The sequence below is a fragment of the Arctopsyche grandis genome, chromosome 6 (assembly GCF_051622035.1).
Source record: "Arctopsyche grandis isolate Sample6627 chromosome 6, ASM5162203v2, whole genome shotgun sequence".
Classification (NCBI taxonomy): Eukaryota; Metazoa; Arthropoda; class Insecta; order Trichoptera; family Hydropsychidae; genus Arctopsyche; species Arctopsyche grandis.
In genome coordinates, this window is record NC_135360.1 from 2,464,066 (window position 1) to 2,482,508 (window position 18,443).

The following is an 18,443-nucleotide window of genomic DNA, read 5'->3' on the forward strand; positions in this document are numbered from 1 at the left end:
CAGCTAATCGTGCGCGAAAGAGTGCGCGTGTAAAGATCTTGGACCGGGAAGGGATAAACCGCGCGATAAACTCAGCAGTCCTGCGCGCAATCGTGTGACTTGACGTTGTCTTTACACAGAAAATTCTTTCGGGCGCGCTTTTGTTACAAGATGGCGGACTTACGCACGTGGAGTAAATAATTGATTGTGGAATTACTTTTAATGTACCAGTCTTTTCCGTGCCACTGGAAAATTAAGTCCGAGGAATATAAAAACAAAAATTTGAAAGAGGAAGCTTATAAAAAAATAGTTGACTTCGTTAAAGAAAAAGGATTTTCTAATGCTAATCGAGATTTTGTTGTCAAAAAATTGGTTCGGTTGGTTTACCAAAAAATTTCAAAGCTTAAGAGAAAAGCTTTATTTTTGATATCTATCACTTGATAATTTGCAACAATAGCACCTGATAATACAATAATAATTGTGCTGAATTAAATTTATTTTTAGATATGATATACAATGGATTTTAGATTCTGGAATATACACTGTATCAGTGATGGCAATTATTCGTATTTGATTTATTTTTCATTTTATTTTATTAAAATTTTCATTTAATGGATCGTTTCTTCATCTTTTTGATTAAATCAACACCAACGAACATCATGACTTGGGCCATGATATTTCTTCTATCCATGTTTCACCGCAACATTACTATAAAACTGCGTTTCTTCAGTAAAACTGTGCGTTTCGCACACACTCCAACACGCGCCAGTTTCGCGCGGTCTATCACGCACGATTAGCCTTTACACGTTCGCTCTTTCCGTTTTAACAAAAAGTGGTAGGAGTAATCGCGCGCGAAAGAGCGTTAGTGTTCACAACTGCGAAAACAGTATCGCGCACGATTGCGCGCACAGGCTTACCCGCACGCAATCCTGTACGCTCCTGAGAACGCGCGATAGAACGACTGTGTAAAGCCGGCTAATGGCTACGTCCACATTACCGATATCTACACCCGATATTTGCGATTTTTTTTCCATAACCAGTTCCTAAATAGCAACCACAAGTTGCAATATGGGAACTGGATATGGAAAATTCGAGAATATCGGGTGTAGATATCGGTAGTGTGGACGTAGCCAATGAGAACCCAAGGTCAAAACTCAGACGAACAGAGACGCAGATATAAGGTAGAACTCGGTGGTGTACACCCAAATACGTGGTGTTGGCTGACGATGTAACCCTGGCAAGGTTATGAGATGATGAGGGGTGATGCGACCATACAGATGATCACTACATCTCATTCGAGATCGACGAAGCTTGCGCCGTGGCGGCAGACTGGCAGCGTCAGCTAGAAACGAACGATGGGCGATGGACGATGGGCAAAGCTGATTAATAATTTCCTGCTGAGGATGGTGCAGAACTACTTCAGCGACCGGATTCCGGAGTACACTGGGGACGGAGCCTGCGATCTGGACGGATTCCATGCAGATCGACAGGACGAGAAAAGATATCGTTCTACAGAATCGTCCCGTCCGTTAGCGATTGGATCGAGAAGAGACATGGGAATACCAGCCTCTACAGTGTTGATGTGCCACTGCTGTTTCGGCAAGTATATCCACAAAATCGGGAAGGAAGCATTGATGTATAATACACATAGATGGGCCCTGACGTGTAATTTTGGTCGGTGATCTTGTCTTCACTAACTGAGGGGTGCGGGGGGTTTAACTAGCGGGGAAGTTGGGGAAAAAAATGGTTTTTTTTCCCTACGACGCAGCGGTACCTACCTACCTACTAAGAGAAACTGTGCATGCGCCATGTATTTTGCATGCGCCAAAAGGGAGACCAGTATAAGACGTGAGGGCGGATCTAGTGTATTATACATCGATGGAAGGAAGCCGAAAAGAAATGCCACCACTGCGAAGCTGAAGAGGACGACGTAGAGCACACCACGTTCACGTACCCAGTCTGGGCGGATTCGATCATCTCCTGGCCTACTTTTCCTCCAGGTCCAGCTGGAAGACATCCATAATTTCCAACCAGTATTCGGAATCGGCACGAAACTGCTGTTGAAATGTCTCCCAAAACAACCAATTGCTGTGAAGGATTCCACAAGGCTCAATGCATTATTTCTTTGTAGCCATCCAAGTATCTGGTCTTTGTTTGATGTTGATGGGCTTCAAATGGATATTGCTTGTGTGGGCGGGGTAGGAAGTGTTGACCGTATCCCAGCCTAACGAAACACTGTTGTGCTTATTTTAAGTTGTTTTATTGTTTGCCTAAATATTGTACAAGTGTATTAGAATATTTGAGGAAGTTTTCTCGAAGCGGCTATTGGCTGTTGACTTGGTGTCGTGATGGCCGCTGGATCTGCAATGTGTCGTTGCTCTGGATCCGGCTATGTTCAGATGTCTCTGGATATGGCAGTGTGTTGCTGGCTCGGCATTCGGCTATGTTCAGAAGGTCTCTGGATATGGCAGTGTGTTGCTGGCTCGGCATTCGGCTATGTTCAGATGTCTCTGGATATGGCAGTATGTTGCTGGCTCGGCATTCGGCTATGTTCACTCTTGTTGCTGTGGGTCGACTGAAGTTGTTTGGGGTGGACCTCCTTTTATATTGTTTTTGGGGATCCACGTGACTTGTCGCAGGTGGTGTTTACGTGTGCGAGTTATACGAGGAATGTGATTTGTTGCTTAGGGTGGACGTTTCTCGAATGTTTGGCGTCGTTCCACTCGATTTAGTTTAATGGTTGCAGGTGTTCTTCGTGTCGTTCTGCTTGGTTTGTTGGGGTGGAATATGCTCGAATGTTTGGCGTCGTTCCACTCGATTTAGTTTAATGGATGCAGGTGTTCTCCGACTTGGTGTCGTTCTGCTTGGTTTGTTGGGGTGGAATATGCTCGAATGTTTGGCGTCGTTCCACTCGATTTAGCTTAATGGATGCAGGTGTTCTTCGACTTGAGATGACGTCAATGGTTGAGCGTGAGAAATGTATTCTCCGTCGCAATAGATTTCGATAGTTTCGATTTGCGGTGACGAGATTCCTACACTTGTAACAAACACGCATTAGAAAAACCAAAATGGGGCAACAAGAGATGAAAAAAGAAAATATGAAGCCCTATAAGAAAAAGTTGCCCAAATTGTAGAAACTTGGGTTTTTGAGGCAAATGGAAAATTTGCAATAGAAATGAAGGGGGAGTTTTATACTGCAATTTTTATTAATATTATATGTATTATATAAAAAACGAAATTTTTTGTTTTTTGCTTATTTTTGTATGTCTTGTTGCTTAAAGTTTGATTTTTTATATAACATATGTATTATTTTTTTGAAGATAAAATTTATATTTTGTACATAATTATTTTTTCATTTTGCTACTGCAAATTTTAATATTACTTGATGACTGGTTTTCTACAATTATATTTATATCACAAAAATTGTTTGAAGAATTTATACTTACATTTTATTTGTTTTTTTTTTAAATAAAGTTTATATTTTGTACATACCTATTTTTCCTTTTTTATTGCAAATTTCGATATTACTTATGACTAGTTTTGAATTTTTATTTTTACATTATAAGAATGTGCATACATATGCTTATATTTGAACATGTTTTTTAATCACTTAACATTGGACCCAAGAATAAAATAAATTAATATTCATTTACATATGAAGGATTCGTTTATGATGGCATTAGTGTCATAGTAATTAACATTAGGACAAATGCCAATGCGAAGGGCATTCAATCTGTGGTAATTTTACAGATTTTAGAAACCATTAGACTTCAATTTCCTTTCTACATTTACTAGTACTATGAATATAGGACAAACTATTTTACATATGCATATTCTTTGAGTTTATTTCTTTTCCATTGTGTCCACACTCCTTAATTATTCTAAATGTTTCACCATAATATTTGCTGGTGTGTAGTAAGCATCGGGTGAATAGATTGAAATGGCAAAGGTGGGTCAAGTAACTAGAAGAATGGACAAAAGAAGTGCTCAATGGTAGGTGAGAAAATGTAAGAGGGTGCAAGGACAGCCACAAGGGAAATGAATGGATGAAATTCTAAAAATATGTGGTGAATTGAGTGAGGGTTGCTCACAACAGAGACGGATGGAAGTGTGTTGAAGAAGTCTTCATCTAGCAGTAGACGGTGAATGACGATGATGCAAAGAATAATTCAATGGAAAATATACAGATTATGTATTAAGTGGGAATCGTGCAAAGAAAACAACAATATAGCTTTTATATACAGAGGGTGTATTCGAATAAATTGAGTTCCTGTGGAAAATAATCATAAAATATCAGTTCATTCGTTCGTTATTGCATATAAAATGGATCAAGCTCGGTTGACAAGAAGATAGCAAAGGTCTTCACCGTGAAATCGTTTACAAAACATGGACACCATAGGCAGAATGGGGGGCTACGTAGCCATAAGCTGGGTGAATGGAAGAGTATGCTGATACCACTGGAGCAGAATAACCAGAATAGGCCAAGGGAGCAGAGTAGGCGGAGATCAAAGGATGAGAATAAGCAACAGGAGCAATGGCGGCCCTCTTGTGGATTCCATGGGCGTTGAGGGTCTGGGCTACGAAGTGGTTGTTCCTAGCTACGACGACATCGGCGGTGTCTACAAGCTTTCCAGTGGGTTTGACTACTCCGGCGGGGGATCCTGGGTAGAGAGCTGGCTCGCCGTAAGCGAAAGCTGGAGCAGAGTAGGCCAACGGAGAGTAGGCAGATGCGTACGGAGCAGAGTAGGCCGATGCGTACGGGGCAGAGTAGGCAGATACGTACGGAGTAGAATAGACAGACGGTATCAAATGTTGAGGCTTAGCCGAAGCTGCGGCGATGGCAGCAAACAGAATCACAAACTTGAACATCTTGATTTGTTTTGCTAGGTCTTGGATACGAGTTCTGTGGAAGACCGAATTCGGTTGACTGATAGTGGATGTTGGACAGTTCGGGCATTTATACTCGATCGGTGTAGAAAATTACTGTATTCAATGTCATTGGCTTTGTTCTTTTTTAACTCCTGTCGTGCAAGTGTGACCTATTAAAATTTAAGGTGTGTGAGTATGTAGGAGATAAGTTTTTGCTCGAGATTGTCCGGTACCGATTTGAACTTTAAATTAAACTTGTTTGTTGGACATGTGCTTGAAAAAAATCGGGCTCTGTAACTATGTGGACGTAAAGAATAACTTGTTTTGTTTTGTAAATCTAATGAACTACATTGTTGATTGTGATAGTTGGTTTATAATTATTTTTTTGCTAGCTAAAAATATACTAAAGGCACTAGAAATTAGCGAAAATCAATTCACTGTATGGATAGTTGTTTTTACAGTACATTTTTTTTAGCTAGATTATGATCTAGCTCATAAATTTTTGAGTAATTATTTAATTTGAGATCGTAAATGTGTTCTCACATTTAATTTTTTCTATTATTTTTGTTGTTTACTTTACATTATTTTTATTTACATTTTGATTTTAATTATTTGTTCATGTATATATGCTTAGCTATAGTGACGCCCTGGAGTAAATGTATCTGTAATGTCACTATAGCTTAACTGTAATAAATAAATATAAAAATCAGATACATTAAAAAAAATGAAATTATGTATAAAAAAATATATATAATATGTATTATTCATATTTTTCAATTTCGTCCTCTTATAATCGAGAATATTTACATTAATAAATACAAATTATTTATTTACAAAAACTTATTCATATCAGTCTTAGTTGTCAACGTTCAGTGGAAGGAATCACCACCGTACAGAACCGTGTGTACCTTCGGCAGGGTATATACACTTTCCGCAACATCCGTTCGTATTTTAAGACATCTCGAAACATCGAGCACCTTGAGTGATGCACAGTGTTGTTTAATGTAAGAAATACTGTCATTGGTCAGCGACGAACAGCCCTGAAATCAAAAAGTGTTCGTATTAAATTCAAAATTGTCAACGTGGTCGCTACAAAGTCGTTAACATGAAGTGTGACAAAAAAATACAACCAAAGTAAACATGGCATTTTATATCTTATCATATTCGAATAATTTTGCATCATGTGTGGGCCGATTCATATGAAAGTGAAAGTATGGAAAATTAAGCCAATCCCCAACACGTTTTTAATAGGATGACATTTTAAGACATGTCAAATAATTCATCTATATATGTAGGGTTGGAATTGAACGAAAGGCTGATGTATGGACTATGGCTGAGAAAGAGTATGTTACGACTGATTGTGAGAAGGGGATGAAAAGGGGCAGAGATGTAACGGTTAGTCGCAGTTGGACCTGCGCTCCGCGCGGTTGGCCGCTAGACCTCCGCACGTATCGTCTTAATAAACAACATGACTGAAAACGCACGTGTTTGATCTTCACCTCAACCGCCACATCCCAACCGTGGTCCTGAACAGCGTCATCTGTCAGGAATCTCTACCACATATATACACAAAACATCATTTAAATCGGCTTACATACATAGCATTAACGCATTCCAAATGAAAAAATTCGGATGTGACCAACCCATGGCTTTATCTATGTATTTGAGGAATATAAGAAGGTTTCAAAACAAAACTCGACAATTAAACATACACACACATTGACACATACCAGTTATGAGAGCATTTTCGATACAAATTGAGCGCAAATGTATGCAAACTTGCACAAGACAAGAGTTCTACTTCCGGTTGTCGGATTTTGTTCGAAATTTTTTCATTGCTTAAAATCACTATAATTATTATACACATTAAATATGAAGAAAATGAAAATAATTTAAAAGGTCAAAATAAAATAATGAAATATTGTTGTAAGAAAAATACTACTACTGGTTTACGAATTCTGATCAGCTCTAAGTTAGTACACAAAGAATACAAATGTAAAATTTCAGATCGATACGTTCAGGGATGTGGAAAGAATCGTGGTCACAACATTTTTGACTTTTCTAAGAGGAAAAAATCCCACTTCCGGTTTATTAAATTTAGTGATTTTTTTTTTATTTTCATCACATAGATACAAGAATTATACTTGAATTTTTTCGTGAAGAGCACACATGTTTAAGGGTCGTAAAAAATATTGGAAGAAAAATCGAACAAGAGTAAACTGCCACTTCCAGTTGACGGACGCTAACCAAATTTTATACATAACTTGGTATTAAGCATAAACTTCTAGATATGAAATTTCAGTTCAATACACCTCTAGAATAAATTCTCTAGAGTAAAAGTACTACTTCCGGTTCAGGTAAAAATATTAGAGTATAAAATTTATAATTTCTATTACATGTGAAAAAAATTCAGTTCTGATTCAGTTAGCATTTTGGAAGATAATTAAATTCAAAAATTTAAAAAGAAAAAGGACATTTTTAAGAATAGGTACGGTTTCTGGTCAAAATTTGAAAAAAATTCACGTCGTATCGATAAGAATTTCAGTGACCGATACTAAGTTTCAGTTCGATAGGACTGACTGTGTTCAAAATATCCCCAAAATACACACACACACACATTTTTTCTAGATCATGAAAGCGTGATCAGTGATCGATTCTGAGTTCGAATCAGTCAAAATCTCGAGTTTGAATTTTCGCATGATCGCAAAACTCCATCTATTGTTACTACGTACATAGACAAAGTAAAAATTTACCGTCAATATGAGATACATCAAATTTTTCAGATTCCTTGCGATTTCTCTGACGCATTTGTCTCTGACGCGTTCGCACGATCGAAGGTTCAGCGTCTCTATATTGGGACAACCCACCACCATGACTCTGATCCCCCCGTAGGATATCCTCCGACAGTAGCTCAAGTCGACGTACACCAATCTGCGGCTATTGAACGCATTCTTTAAACTGTAATCGGTCAGCTCGCTGTACGTTATGGAGAGACTCTTCAAGTGTTTCAGACCCTGCAGATTGTACACCTGATCGCCATCACTGTCGGTGCCGATGAAGCCATCATCCGTCACGCGCGTGCAATAGTTCATGTTCAGCGTGCACAAGTTAGTCAGATTCTTCAACACGGCCTGAACCGAATCGTTCAACATGGAGTGTTCGCAATCGTTCATATTCAACAGGTTCAGATTCGGAAGCCGCTCTGAGATGAGAACCACGTCTGCCGGCATGAGCCTCAACGAAGCCACCTTCAACTGCAGCATCGTGCGGTTCACTTCGCGACAGATTCCGTTTTTGATTCCGTCCGAGGTTATTTTATTGCAATACGATATGTTCAGGTGAGTGAGACACTTGGCCGAGGATATAGCGAAGGCGCCGACGTTCGTCACGTGACTATTCGAGATGTTCAAGCTCTTCAAACACTTGAAATTTTCGCAGACGCTCTTCAACATGTCGTCGGTGAGCGTGTAACTGTTGGCCAAGCTCAGCTTGGTCAGATTGGTGCAGTGCTGCAGCGTGAACTTCAGAAGCTCCACGCTAGACACGTGCTTGTTCAGCTCGAGCGAGCTCAACCGGACGTTGGGCATTTCTAAAATTTTGAAGAAGTCCGGTTCTATCGTGTTGCACTTGATGAACCTCTTGAAGAAGTTATTTATGAGTTGAAACTGGGCGTTGACGTGCGGCAGCCGTATGCTGTCGTCCGGTGGACAGACTCGCGGCGTGCTGTAGATGAGGATGCACGGAGATACCTCCAGCTCCCTCAACACTTGCATGTTGGCTATGAACCTGAAAAATAGCTTAAGCGAAAGGTTCGTGCTGTCGTGGATGCTCAATTTTTTTATACTGAACGGCCTCGTCGGAGGATATTCAATCAAGTCGCTGTCCAACTCCGTCATTAGTTTCACCAACCCGGGGCAGCTGGTGAACGTCAACGACTCTAGATTGCTGCACAGGCGGAGTATTTTGTAGAAATCGAACTTGGGCAAGTCCAACTTACATCTGAAAAAGTATAAAAATCGTATCAATTTTATTAACCAGTACGGATCATCTTTAATCAATAAAACGGGATATGCAAAATAATTATAGTGGCGGAAAACATTGGCACATGCAAGGTTTGGCAAAGGAGACAAAAATAATAACATCGAGCAATAAAAAAAAAATACCAAAGCGGAAAATAATCAATCTATACTAAGTTTGACCCACTAAATTCGAATATGACATTGATTTTCGTTGCCTTCTTCTTATTTATAAGATTAAGAAGCAACTATTACATATGTTTGTGTTTTGCAGTCTTTAACCCTTTGAATGCTGACCGACGACGATCGGCGTATTGCTGACAAGTCCCTGGGCTTGAAAAACGCCGATAGGCGTTGTATATTGAGCATGGGCAAAGTAAACAAGAATACAAGAGTAGCATTAAAAAAAATGCATTGAATATGGGTCGTGTACTACGTGTCATTCATTTGGCAACGTTTATAAAGACTCATTCACACTGGGATTTCTGAATTTATAACCATATCAGAATTACCCGATGGAAATCCCTAACTGCTAGTATGAGTATTTTAGATCATGGCTTGGAATTTAGATTGTGAGCATTACATTTTAACAACAAAGAAGAAGATGGAACTAGTTTTGGAAAAATACATTCATTAATAGACTTATTTTGATTGTTTTATATTGTTGCAAGATATATTAGAGAGTCTAAACACATCTTTACAAAACTCGAAATCCTCGGCGGTAGTTATATAGGTTTTATTTGGATTAGCTACAATTTTTATACCTGCTTTCTATTGGATTTCTAAATAATTCCAGTTGGAAATTTTCAGCAGGGCAGACTTTCAACAGAAAAAACATCTGCACTCAAAGACTTAACTCAAAATCTAGTATTGCTGTGCCAAAAGTCAGTATTGGAATCCATAGTCTGATGTTTTTCGTATTTATTGTAATTTTTTATTGTTTTAAAATACTAATAACTAATTGAATATTAAGTCGAAAATATACTTCATATCTTCATGTGTAAAAAAAAGTATATTGTTGACATATGAAATTCGCTAGATAATTAATTATAAGTATTTTAAAGCAATAAAAATTCACATTCAATAGAAAAAACATCTCATTATTGATTCCAATACTCACTTTTGACACAGCAAAACTAAATTTTGAGTCAAAAACTGCAACAATCTGTAAAAAACTGCGCTTTTTTTTAAACGCTTGTTCTCATAAACGAAAAGAAGCCAACAAAAATCATTGCCACATTCGAATTTAGTCAAGTCTCTGCTCCGGTAAGAAAAAAAAGTTATTTTTTGTTGCTTAGTGTAATAGTAGAGATCGGCGGCCGAGGATGTCGCCATAAAATAGTAGACACAAAGCAAGCTCCTTTTCTGCCCACCCTGAGAACGCTACCTACCATCATGTATCAATAGCACATTTAAACATACACCTTAGACAATGGTTTGAGCCGTCATAAGCGAAAAAAAGGTCCAGGACCCATTTATTTCGTTAATGGGTCAATGAATGAGCCTATACAGCCTGGTGGTATCCTTGATCCTGACAGTAATTTTATGCACGACAGCGCTCCTTGTCATCGAGCTTGGGTGAAAAATATTGCAAAAGTTTTATACTATTTTGATTTTTGAAATTTTTATGCCGGGTTGCGTACCGGTGCCGATTAAAGGTGGCGGGGCGCCGTACCGGCTATTCTACAACCCCGACTCCTAGTTAGATACCGTTGGAATAGACTCATCTAATGGCACTCGTCCATCTACATCATACATACGTGCACAAACTACATACATACATACATACATGCACAAAAAACTAAATTTGATTTGGGAGACGCTGGATACTGTTATTAATAATTAAGGTCAAATAATAAAGAACTACAAACACACAGCCCACTATCAAGTAATGAAAATATATATTAAAAAAGAAGGAAACGTTGTAATAAAATGTCCCGGGGGGCTTAAAATGTGTTTACGGTAGATAAAATCTCATACAACAATATAGAATTAATATGTATACTCATACTTGTACTTGCATATGTTTGACATTTGTAAATATTAACAATACGTATTGTAAATTTAATATGAACTTAATATGTTTAGCTTATCTTTTGTACAATGTTGGACATCGAACATGATTTTTTTATTTTATTTATTTTCGTTTATAGATTAGCAGATCCGTCGCCGCTCAAATATACACTGATACATTTAACACTGTAAAGGTACCATACAAAGAAAAAGAAATCGGCCTACCCTACGAATTACTGTCGCAATGCAGCGGTTTGTACCTGTAAAAATGAAGATGTTTAATCGTTTGTGAATTTCTCTTCCAAAACAGGTTTGGAATGTCGAATATTTCTATGTTTTTGAATGTAAAACTAGGAAATCCATTGTAGGTTCTTGTGAAGATTTCGAACAAGCGTCGGTGAAACGAGCGATCTCTGTTGCTGCGCGCGTGGATCAGGATGTGCTGGTTGACGGAGAAAGTGCTGGCGAAGATGGCCTGATGCCACCAGCTGCACGTCCGAGACGCCGTCAGTCGGTCTCGGTGCGAAAGATAACCGAATATTTTATTCATGATCTGAAACGTGACAAAATGGTGCATACGTATTGTGCATTTTTGAAGATTTCTGAAAATTTTTTGCACAAAAGTTTAAAATTATGTTAGTAAATATTATACGTTAATGGATGAACTGTCGCTTGCCGGAAACATGTTTTTCTTATTGTTTTGTTGTATAAAAGACGAATGCAAGTTTAATGGAGTACTCTCAGATATCAATGAGTCAGGATCTTGAAACTATACTTGCAAATTTATTATCATCGAAACTTTTATGATGTTGAAAAATTGGACCTGATTAAAAGTATTCAGCATCGTTTATACAATAATCAAAGAATTTTTTGAATGGTAGAACTGGCTGAAACGTATCCCATGATAGGGTATATATTTGCAGTAATTTTAGAATATATATTTAAATACCTCTAAAGGCAAGTCAGTGGCCATGTTCGTCAGCAAATAAAAACTTGGGGCCGGAAGTAAAAAAAAAGACCGGCCTCTTCCGGTGGATTATATCTTGGTGATTTCCGTTCACGTTTAAGGCGAGTTTCTACGTGAATACTGGAACTAATCGTGAAAACATTATAATATGTAGGTAAACACGTCTTGCACATTTGGACAAACTGTCAAACAACTGAGTTTGACATTTACGTGTCGTAACATACCATTTCACGGCCATGCTCAGTAGTGGACTTTTGGCGAAATTCTATAGTTATTATTGTGTTGTGAAAATAATAACGACATTGAACCATGTGTATGATTGCATAAATTTCATCGAAAGTAAAATAACCATTGGCCAGATAAAAAAAAAGTAAAATAGCCAGAGTTGGCTCGTGAATTTTTGTAAATGTGTGTAAGCGCCTTTGGAGCCCTAGAAAAATATTCAAATACACAATAAAATACAAAAAGTAATACAATATATAATCGACCCCCCATTCCCCGGACATATTTCTCAGGGCGCTAGAAGACACGCTCTCTCTTCATCGGACTGCCTTCGGAGACGGTCAAGCTACAGTCTCCCGTCCCGGACGCTCTTCTCATCGGACTTCCACCGGCTACAGTTGAGAGCTCTCTCCTGTCCCATTATAATCTTGAGAATCGAGCCGAGGAACCCACGCGCAGTCGAGTCCAGTAGTAGCTGTACAGCTCCTGGAGCTCTGTATAGCAACTGTTAACCGAACAGCCAAAAGCCAGCTTTTCTCCCGCCAGCTTGTACAGCTGGCTGTGCTTCGACGAGCATACATATGTAGAAATATAGTACGACTTGTGCTATACGAATCAAAACCAGTGATCTCATCATCGATCCTGTACAAACATGCATAACTCAAGGGCAACGACCCCTTCGACCATTCCAGAAGAAAGAGTTCGTCGCTCGATCGTAAAACGAACGAAACCCAGCAGTGATGTCATCAGGCAACCGCAACACATGCCTGAAAGACGTAACACGTGGCAAGCGTTTACGCGTGGCTGACGAACCGCATTCTTAAACGAACGACGTCCTGGCGCTGACCCCATAGCTATAAGGCACGCGCCTCGAAAATAGGTCAACACGTGTCCTAGAAACGAAGACAAAGCATCTGCACACGGCACGCTTCAAGCCAGAACGTATATAAAGCGACGCACCAGCTCCCAACACCAGAGTGAACCTCTGGAGTTCAACCAGCTCACTTCTCCGAAGCTCAACCTCTTCGTACATGCAATAACCATTGTAACAATTGAACAAAAATTAAACGATCCTCTTACAAACTACACAACATGTGTTTCGTTAGGCCGGGATACGAACAACATACCTTCCCTGCCTTACACATAGAACCAGGAGAACTACTAGGAGATAACAGATTTTAGGTCAGTCCACGGTTACCCTTTCGATCGTGCTCCTGGAGAGCACCTGCTCGCCCTACGCATCCTAACGTGGGAGCAGTAGAAATATGATTTTTCTAAGTGGAATTTTATTTAATAAACACGTTTCAATAGAAAAAACTCAATATAAAAATAGCTAAAAAAAAGAATAGCTTCATAGCAAAAGCGAAAAGTGGTTTCGTAAAACTAATGAGCTGGACTTCGACTATCGAACGGTGCAAAATGGAATTTTGAAGCGACCGGCCAATTGAAACAATGCTGATTCCTACTTCAACCAAATATATCACAGGTACAAAGGATTACTCAATTTAATGTATAATATGAATTTAAATTTATTTATTTAAACTTCATTTTTTTTTATTTGTGTTAGCGACGGTCATCAGGAAATTATATAGTATTCGAAAGATTTTGCTTTGTTGACTTTGCAAGGGAGACTAGGAAAGAAAATGTGCAGCTGTTGGACATCGAGAACGCTTGGAGAAAAAATTCTCTTAATTGCTTTCACAATAATCATTATAATATTATTGATCGTAATTGCAAGTAATTTTACATTTATTTACTAATACGAGAACATATTTATGCCAAACAGTCAATAAAAAATGTTCATAAAAGTCTGTTATTTTTATTGTCTTTAATTTATTACCAAGAAGTCACTAAGACTTTATAAAATTTGATTTTGATTTTTAAATGCTTTTTATTATTACCATATTATGTTCACAATACATCTTATATCTATTTTAATAGCTACTGATCTACTGATCATTTTCTATTTTACAATTTTATTTTATTTGGTTAGTAATCGTAGTATTATATTATTCTAATGTTAATGTACAGCATAATACGAAAAAGAGCTCAAAAACCTATCTCCAGTATACATGTTATAATTTCAATAAAATTTTAAAGCAATTATAGCTTTCCAATCTGAGAGCAGATTCCCTTTCCAGAAAAGTAGATTTTAATTTAAAAAAAAAAAAATGTTTCTTCAGCTGAATTTTACTCAATACTATTTAGCTTTTATTTATTTTGAAATAATTTTCCCATGTTACCTGATCTATTTAATATTAACTAAAAGAAATATCAAGTTGGTGTGTTTTAGATTGATCTCGGTTCGGTTTCAGGCGGAATCTACTATTTGAAACCGATTCAAACTGACAAAATCTTGCTTGGAAGATCGCCATGGTTGGAGCCCATGGATTGTGAGTCATAAATATTGCCAAAATGTTCAAATCCACATTTAGATTGAGAATAAATGTGCAAATGGTTCGATTTCAGTCGCCGACACGCCGCCAACTTACGTCGCAGCGTTAATTATGCAGTTGGATCGCGAAAACTTCATATGCCATGTGAATCTGATCGACGAGTATTGGGCGGTGACCACGTCGCATTGCATAGACTACATGAAGATGCAGACCACCAGGAATCTCATGCCCCGATGGTTCATAAAAGGCGGGATCACAAAATGGAACGAAAAAGGTAGTGCTGTGTGTGTACTCCACGAACGTGGTCGGACATGTGGCCACCTGCTGGCGGCACTTGCACGCATCTTTGAAGATTTCGTAATGTACATATGTGTGTATGTTGAAAGTTAAACACTTTGCACAAGTGATATTGTTTGTTTGCAGGCGTCCTACGTCCGGTCCGACTCACAATAAAACATCCCCAATACAATAATCGAACGTTCGCAAACAATGTCGGGCTCATAAAGACCACTTTGAAGTTCAGATTGAGTGACGGTGCAAATTATTTGCAACTGCCTCAAAGTGATCCGACGGCAACGTTCAACGATACGGCCGGCGACATCTTCGCTCACGGCTGGTCGAAATTAACTTACAACGTCGGTGAGTCTTGTTAAGGAAACGCTACTGTTGTTGACCAATATATATGTGTAATATTATAGTTACTAGCCACTTGAATTTAATCGATATACAAGCGCTAATATTGCCACCACTTTGTTAGAAGTGAATGGGAGCACTTTCAAGTACACAAAAGTCTACAGCAATATAATAGAATTTGTATTTATACTCCACGGGTGAAATTCATAAGTCTTTACTAATTCTAACCGATACTGATTGAGACTGATAACGAATACGGTATAAAAAAAACAATCCAGTGATGATTTTGACCCGTAAGTCTCTGCCAATTGGATAACAATGAAAGAATTTTATTTTTTTTATAATTTTTTTACAAAATATAGTTTCCTTCATTCCACAGGTTTTCGATTTTTTCAATTCCTTTTTTATAGAACTCTTTTGGTTTTGAATCGAAATATGTAAGAACATGATTTTCGACTTCAGTTGCGTTTCAAAAGCGTTTATCTTTTAAAGAATGTACTAAAGATCGAAACAGATGGTAGTAATCGGTCGGAGCTAGGTCTGGTGAATATGGGGGATGTGAAAGTTCTTCCCATTTTAACTGCCTGTTTTTTTCAGTCGTCTTCTTCGCCTTATGGGGTCGTGCATTGTCGTGTTTCAGAATCACTAAGTTGTTTCTGACTAATTCTCTACGTCTGACTTTCAGTTTTTCATTAACTCTTTCCAATTGTTGACAATACACATCTTCTGCGATATTTCTTCGATACTTAATCGAGGATCACTTTCCACCACAGCTCTCAGCACAGTCTTCATCAAAATTTGAAATCGGCAAAGACTTACGGGTACCCCTAATATAAACGAGTTAAAGTTTTTTTTACATTTTTAGTGTTGTGTGGGCTTTAACGCAAAATTAAATCAAAATATATACGTACATAAGTATTTTAAACAACAAACTATGTACGATTTAATGTTTAATCATAACTAAAAAGTGCAAAAACTTTTTTTTAATGAAAAAATTGTATGTATGTCGGAGCAACTTGGATGCTGTCTCCGGTATACATTTTATGATTTGAATAAAATTTGAAAGCTATTGTTGCTTTCCAAACTGAGAGTAGATTCCCTTTCCATAAAAGTAGATTTTAATTTTTTAATGTTTCTTCAGCTGAATTTTACTCAATACTGTTTAGTTTTTATTTCTTTTGAAATAATTTTCGCATGTTACCTGATCTTAATATTCGGATCAAATTGTCAATATCATATTAGTAATCTTTGATTGTATTCTTAATCGTAATAATTCGTAATCAAAACTGTTGATTTAACTGAGGAGTTAAATCACCAGTGTAATTTTTTATGTTAAGATTTTCCTGAATTGGATGCGAAACATAGTGAGGTACGAATAGTGACTAATGAAGATTGTAAAAAAAAATGGAACAAAATACATGATGTGTCGAGTCAAGATATATGTGTTGGTGTGCTAATTGAAGAATGTGTTCCAGGTAAAACGTCTAAATTTCACATACAAGTGGTGTTTTTGCACTGTAAACCGGTATTGTAATACATTGGTGTCGACTAAATGTGTAAGATACCACAATAAGGTTACCGTTAATGCAGGGTTGTGGATTTAGATCGAAATTTTTTGTATATGTTCAAGGTGATGCTTCGCCGTTGATCCAAAAGGATTGGTTGCTTGGAATAAATTCGTGGGGTGAAAAGTGTGAATTCAAAGACTATCCACAAGTATACAACAACATATATCATTTCAAATCGTGGATTCTAAGCAAAATTAAAGAAAACTCTTAATAGACTGCTTATGATTTATGTTACCTTTGTATTTGTTAAAATTGTAATGTTTATATTTTGCTTTATTAAAAATAAATCAAAAGTATGGTGAATTATAATGTGTATTTTACTTATTATTCTGAGTTATCTGTAATGTTGCTGGTCGGATTTGGATATTTGTGTTTTTCAGTATCTCGTAATTCGGCGAATTATGTAATAAAAATGCTGTATTGTTTGTAATTGGTCAAGATTGCGTATTGGGGTTTACCTATTAGGCCTTCCTGGTATATACATACATACATATGTATGTAAAATATGTATGAATATAAAACATAATGTTTGTATACATATGTATATGTTTGTCCACTATGCAAAAACACAGTTTTTAAATCAGGACAAAATAAAATCTGATGTACTGTCTCACGGTACCGTTAATTGAAGCCTGGTATCGAAAGGAATGAAAAAAACTGTTAAACATTCAACGAAAGTAGCGCATTAAAATAAATATGTATATACATACATTCTTATTTCAATTTGATTTTCTCAGAAAGCTCTGAAGAAACTCTGTGATGACATTTAACTAGTGTTTTTATCTCCCAATTGGCACTAGTAAAAGGGTTATATCGAAAAAAGTCTGCTTTACCCTTTGAATGCTGACCAACGCCCATCGGCGTTTTGCTGACAAGTCCATGGGCCTGGAAAACGCCGATAGGCTTTGTAAACTTTGCATGTACAAAGTAAACAAGAATACTAACTGCCAAGCCTTTAAGGTAGCATTGAAAAAAAATGCATTGAACATGGGTCGTGTAATCCGTGTCATTCATTTGTCAACGTTTATTAAGACTCGCTTACACCGGAATTTCTGAATTTATAACCATAGCAGGACTACCCGATGGAAATTTCTAACTGCTGAGTATTCTAGATTGTGGCTTGGCATTTAGATTGTGAGCATTAAATTTTAACAACAATGAAGAAGATGGAACTAGTTTTGGAAAAATACATTCATCAATAGACTTACATATATTGTTGCAAGATATATTAGAGAGTCTAAACACACCTTTACAAAAGACGAAATCCTCGGCGGTAGTTATATAGGGTTTGATTGGATGAGCTACAATTTGTATACCTGCTTTCTATTGGATATCTAAATAATTCCGGTTGGAAATTTTCAGCAGGGCAGACTTTCAACAGAAAAAACATCTGCACTCAAAGAGTTAACTCAAAATCTAGTATTGCTGTGCCAAAAGTCAGTATTGGAATCCATAGTCTGGTGTTTTTCGTATTTATTGTGATTTTTTATTGTTTTAAAATACTAAAAACTATTTGAATATTAAGTCAAAAATATACTTGTTTCTTCATGTGTAAAAAAAAAGTATATTGTTGACATATGAAATTCGCTAGATAATTAATTATAAGTATTTTAAAGCAATAAAAATTCACATTCAATAGAAAAAACATCTCATTGTTGATTTCAATACTCACTTTTGACACAGCAAAACTAAATTTTGAGTCAAAAACTGCAAAAGCCAAAAATCTACATTTTAACAACAATGAAGAAGATGGAACTACTTTTGGAAAAATACATTCATT

General features: G+C 37.2%; 6 protein-coding genes across 8 annotated transcripts in view; 1 reads left to right on the forward strand and 5 right to left on the reverse strand.

Moving 5' to 3' along the window:
• LOC143913579 (uncharacterized) overlaps nucleotides 1–18,443 on the reverse strand; it is a 346,453-nt gene that overhangs the window by 95,963 nt on the left and 232,047 nt on the right. The gene's annotated exons all lie outside the window — the stretch shown is intronic.
• Nucleotides 1–18,443, reverse strand: part of LOC143913483 (uncharacterized) — a 115,223-nt gene that overhangs the window by 67,243 nt on the left and 29,537 nt on the right. The gene's annotated exons all lie outside the window — the stretch shown is intronic.
• The window catches only part of LOC143913567 (uncharacterized), a 781,442-nt gene that overhangs the window by 66,312 nt on the left and 696,687 nt on the right, over nucleotides 1–18,443 (reverse strand). The window lies entirely within an intron of this gene.
• On the reverse strand, nucleotides 4,209–12,059 carry LOC143913493 (uncharacterized). Of its 2 annotated transcripts, none has more exons than XM_077433330.1 (5): nucleotides 11,827–12,059; nucleotides 11,138–11,430; nucleotides 7,602–8,847; nucleotides 5,683–5,888; nucleotides 4,209–5,018 (listed from the first exon to the last, which is right to left on the reverse strand). In XM_077433330.1, exons 1-4 carry the CDS (start codon nucleotides 11,848–11,850, stop codon nucleotides 5,718–5,720), a joined length of 1,734 nt encoding a protein of 577 aa, XP_077289456.1. In that variant the 5' UTR covers nucleotides 11,851–12,059; the 3' UTR covers nucleotides 4,209–5,018; nucleotides 5,683–5,717. The 2 variants fall into 2 exon arrangements, with proteins under 2 accessions (XP_077289456.1, XP_077289455.1); XM_077433329.1 differs by having other exon boundaries at nucleotides 5,757–5,888; nucleotides 11,827–12,056.
• LOC143913572 (uncharacterized) lies at nucleotides 4,357–4,848 on the reverse strand. Its single transcript, XM_077433450.1, has one exon. The coding sequence runs from the start codon at nucleotides 4,846–4,848 to the stop codon at nucleotides 4,357–4,359; it is 492 nt and encodes a 163-aa protein (XP_077289576.1).
• Nucleotides 12,807–16,970, forward strand: LOC143913694 (trypsin delta-like). Its single transcript, XM_077433658.1, has 6 exons — nucleotides 12,807–12,842; nucleotides 14,360–14,459; nucleotides 14,536–14,736; nucleotides 14,886–15,101; nucleotides 16,433–16,570; nucleotides 16,726–16,970. Exons 1-6 carry the CDS (start codon nucleotides 12,807–12,809, stop codon nucleotides 16,872–16,874), a joined length of 840 nt encoding a protein of 279 aa, XP_077289784.1. The 3' UTR covers nucleotides 16,875–16,970.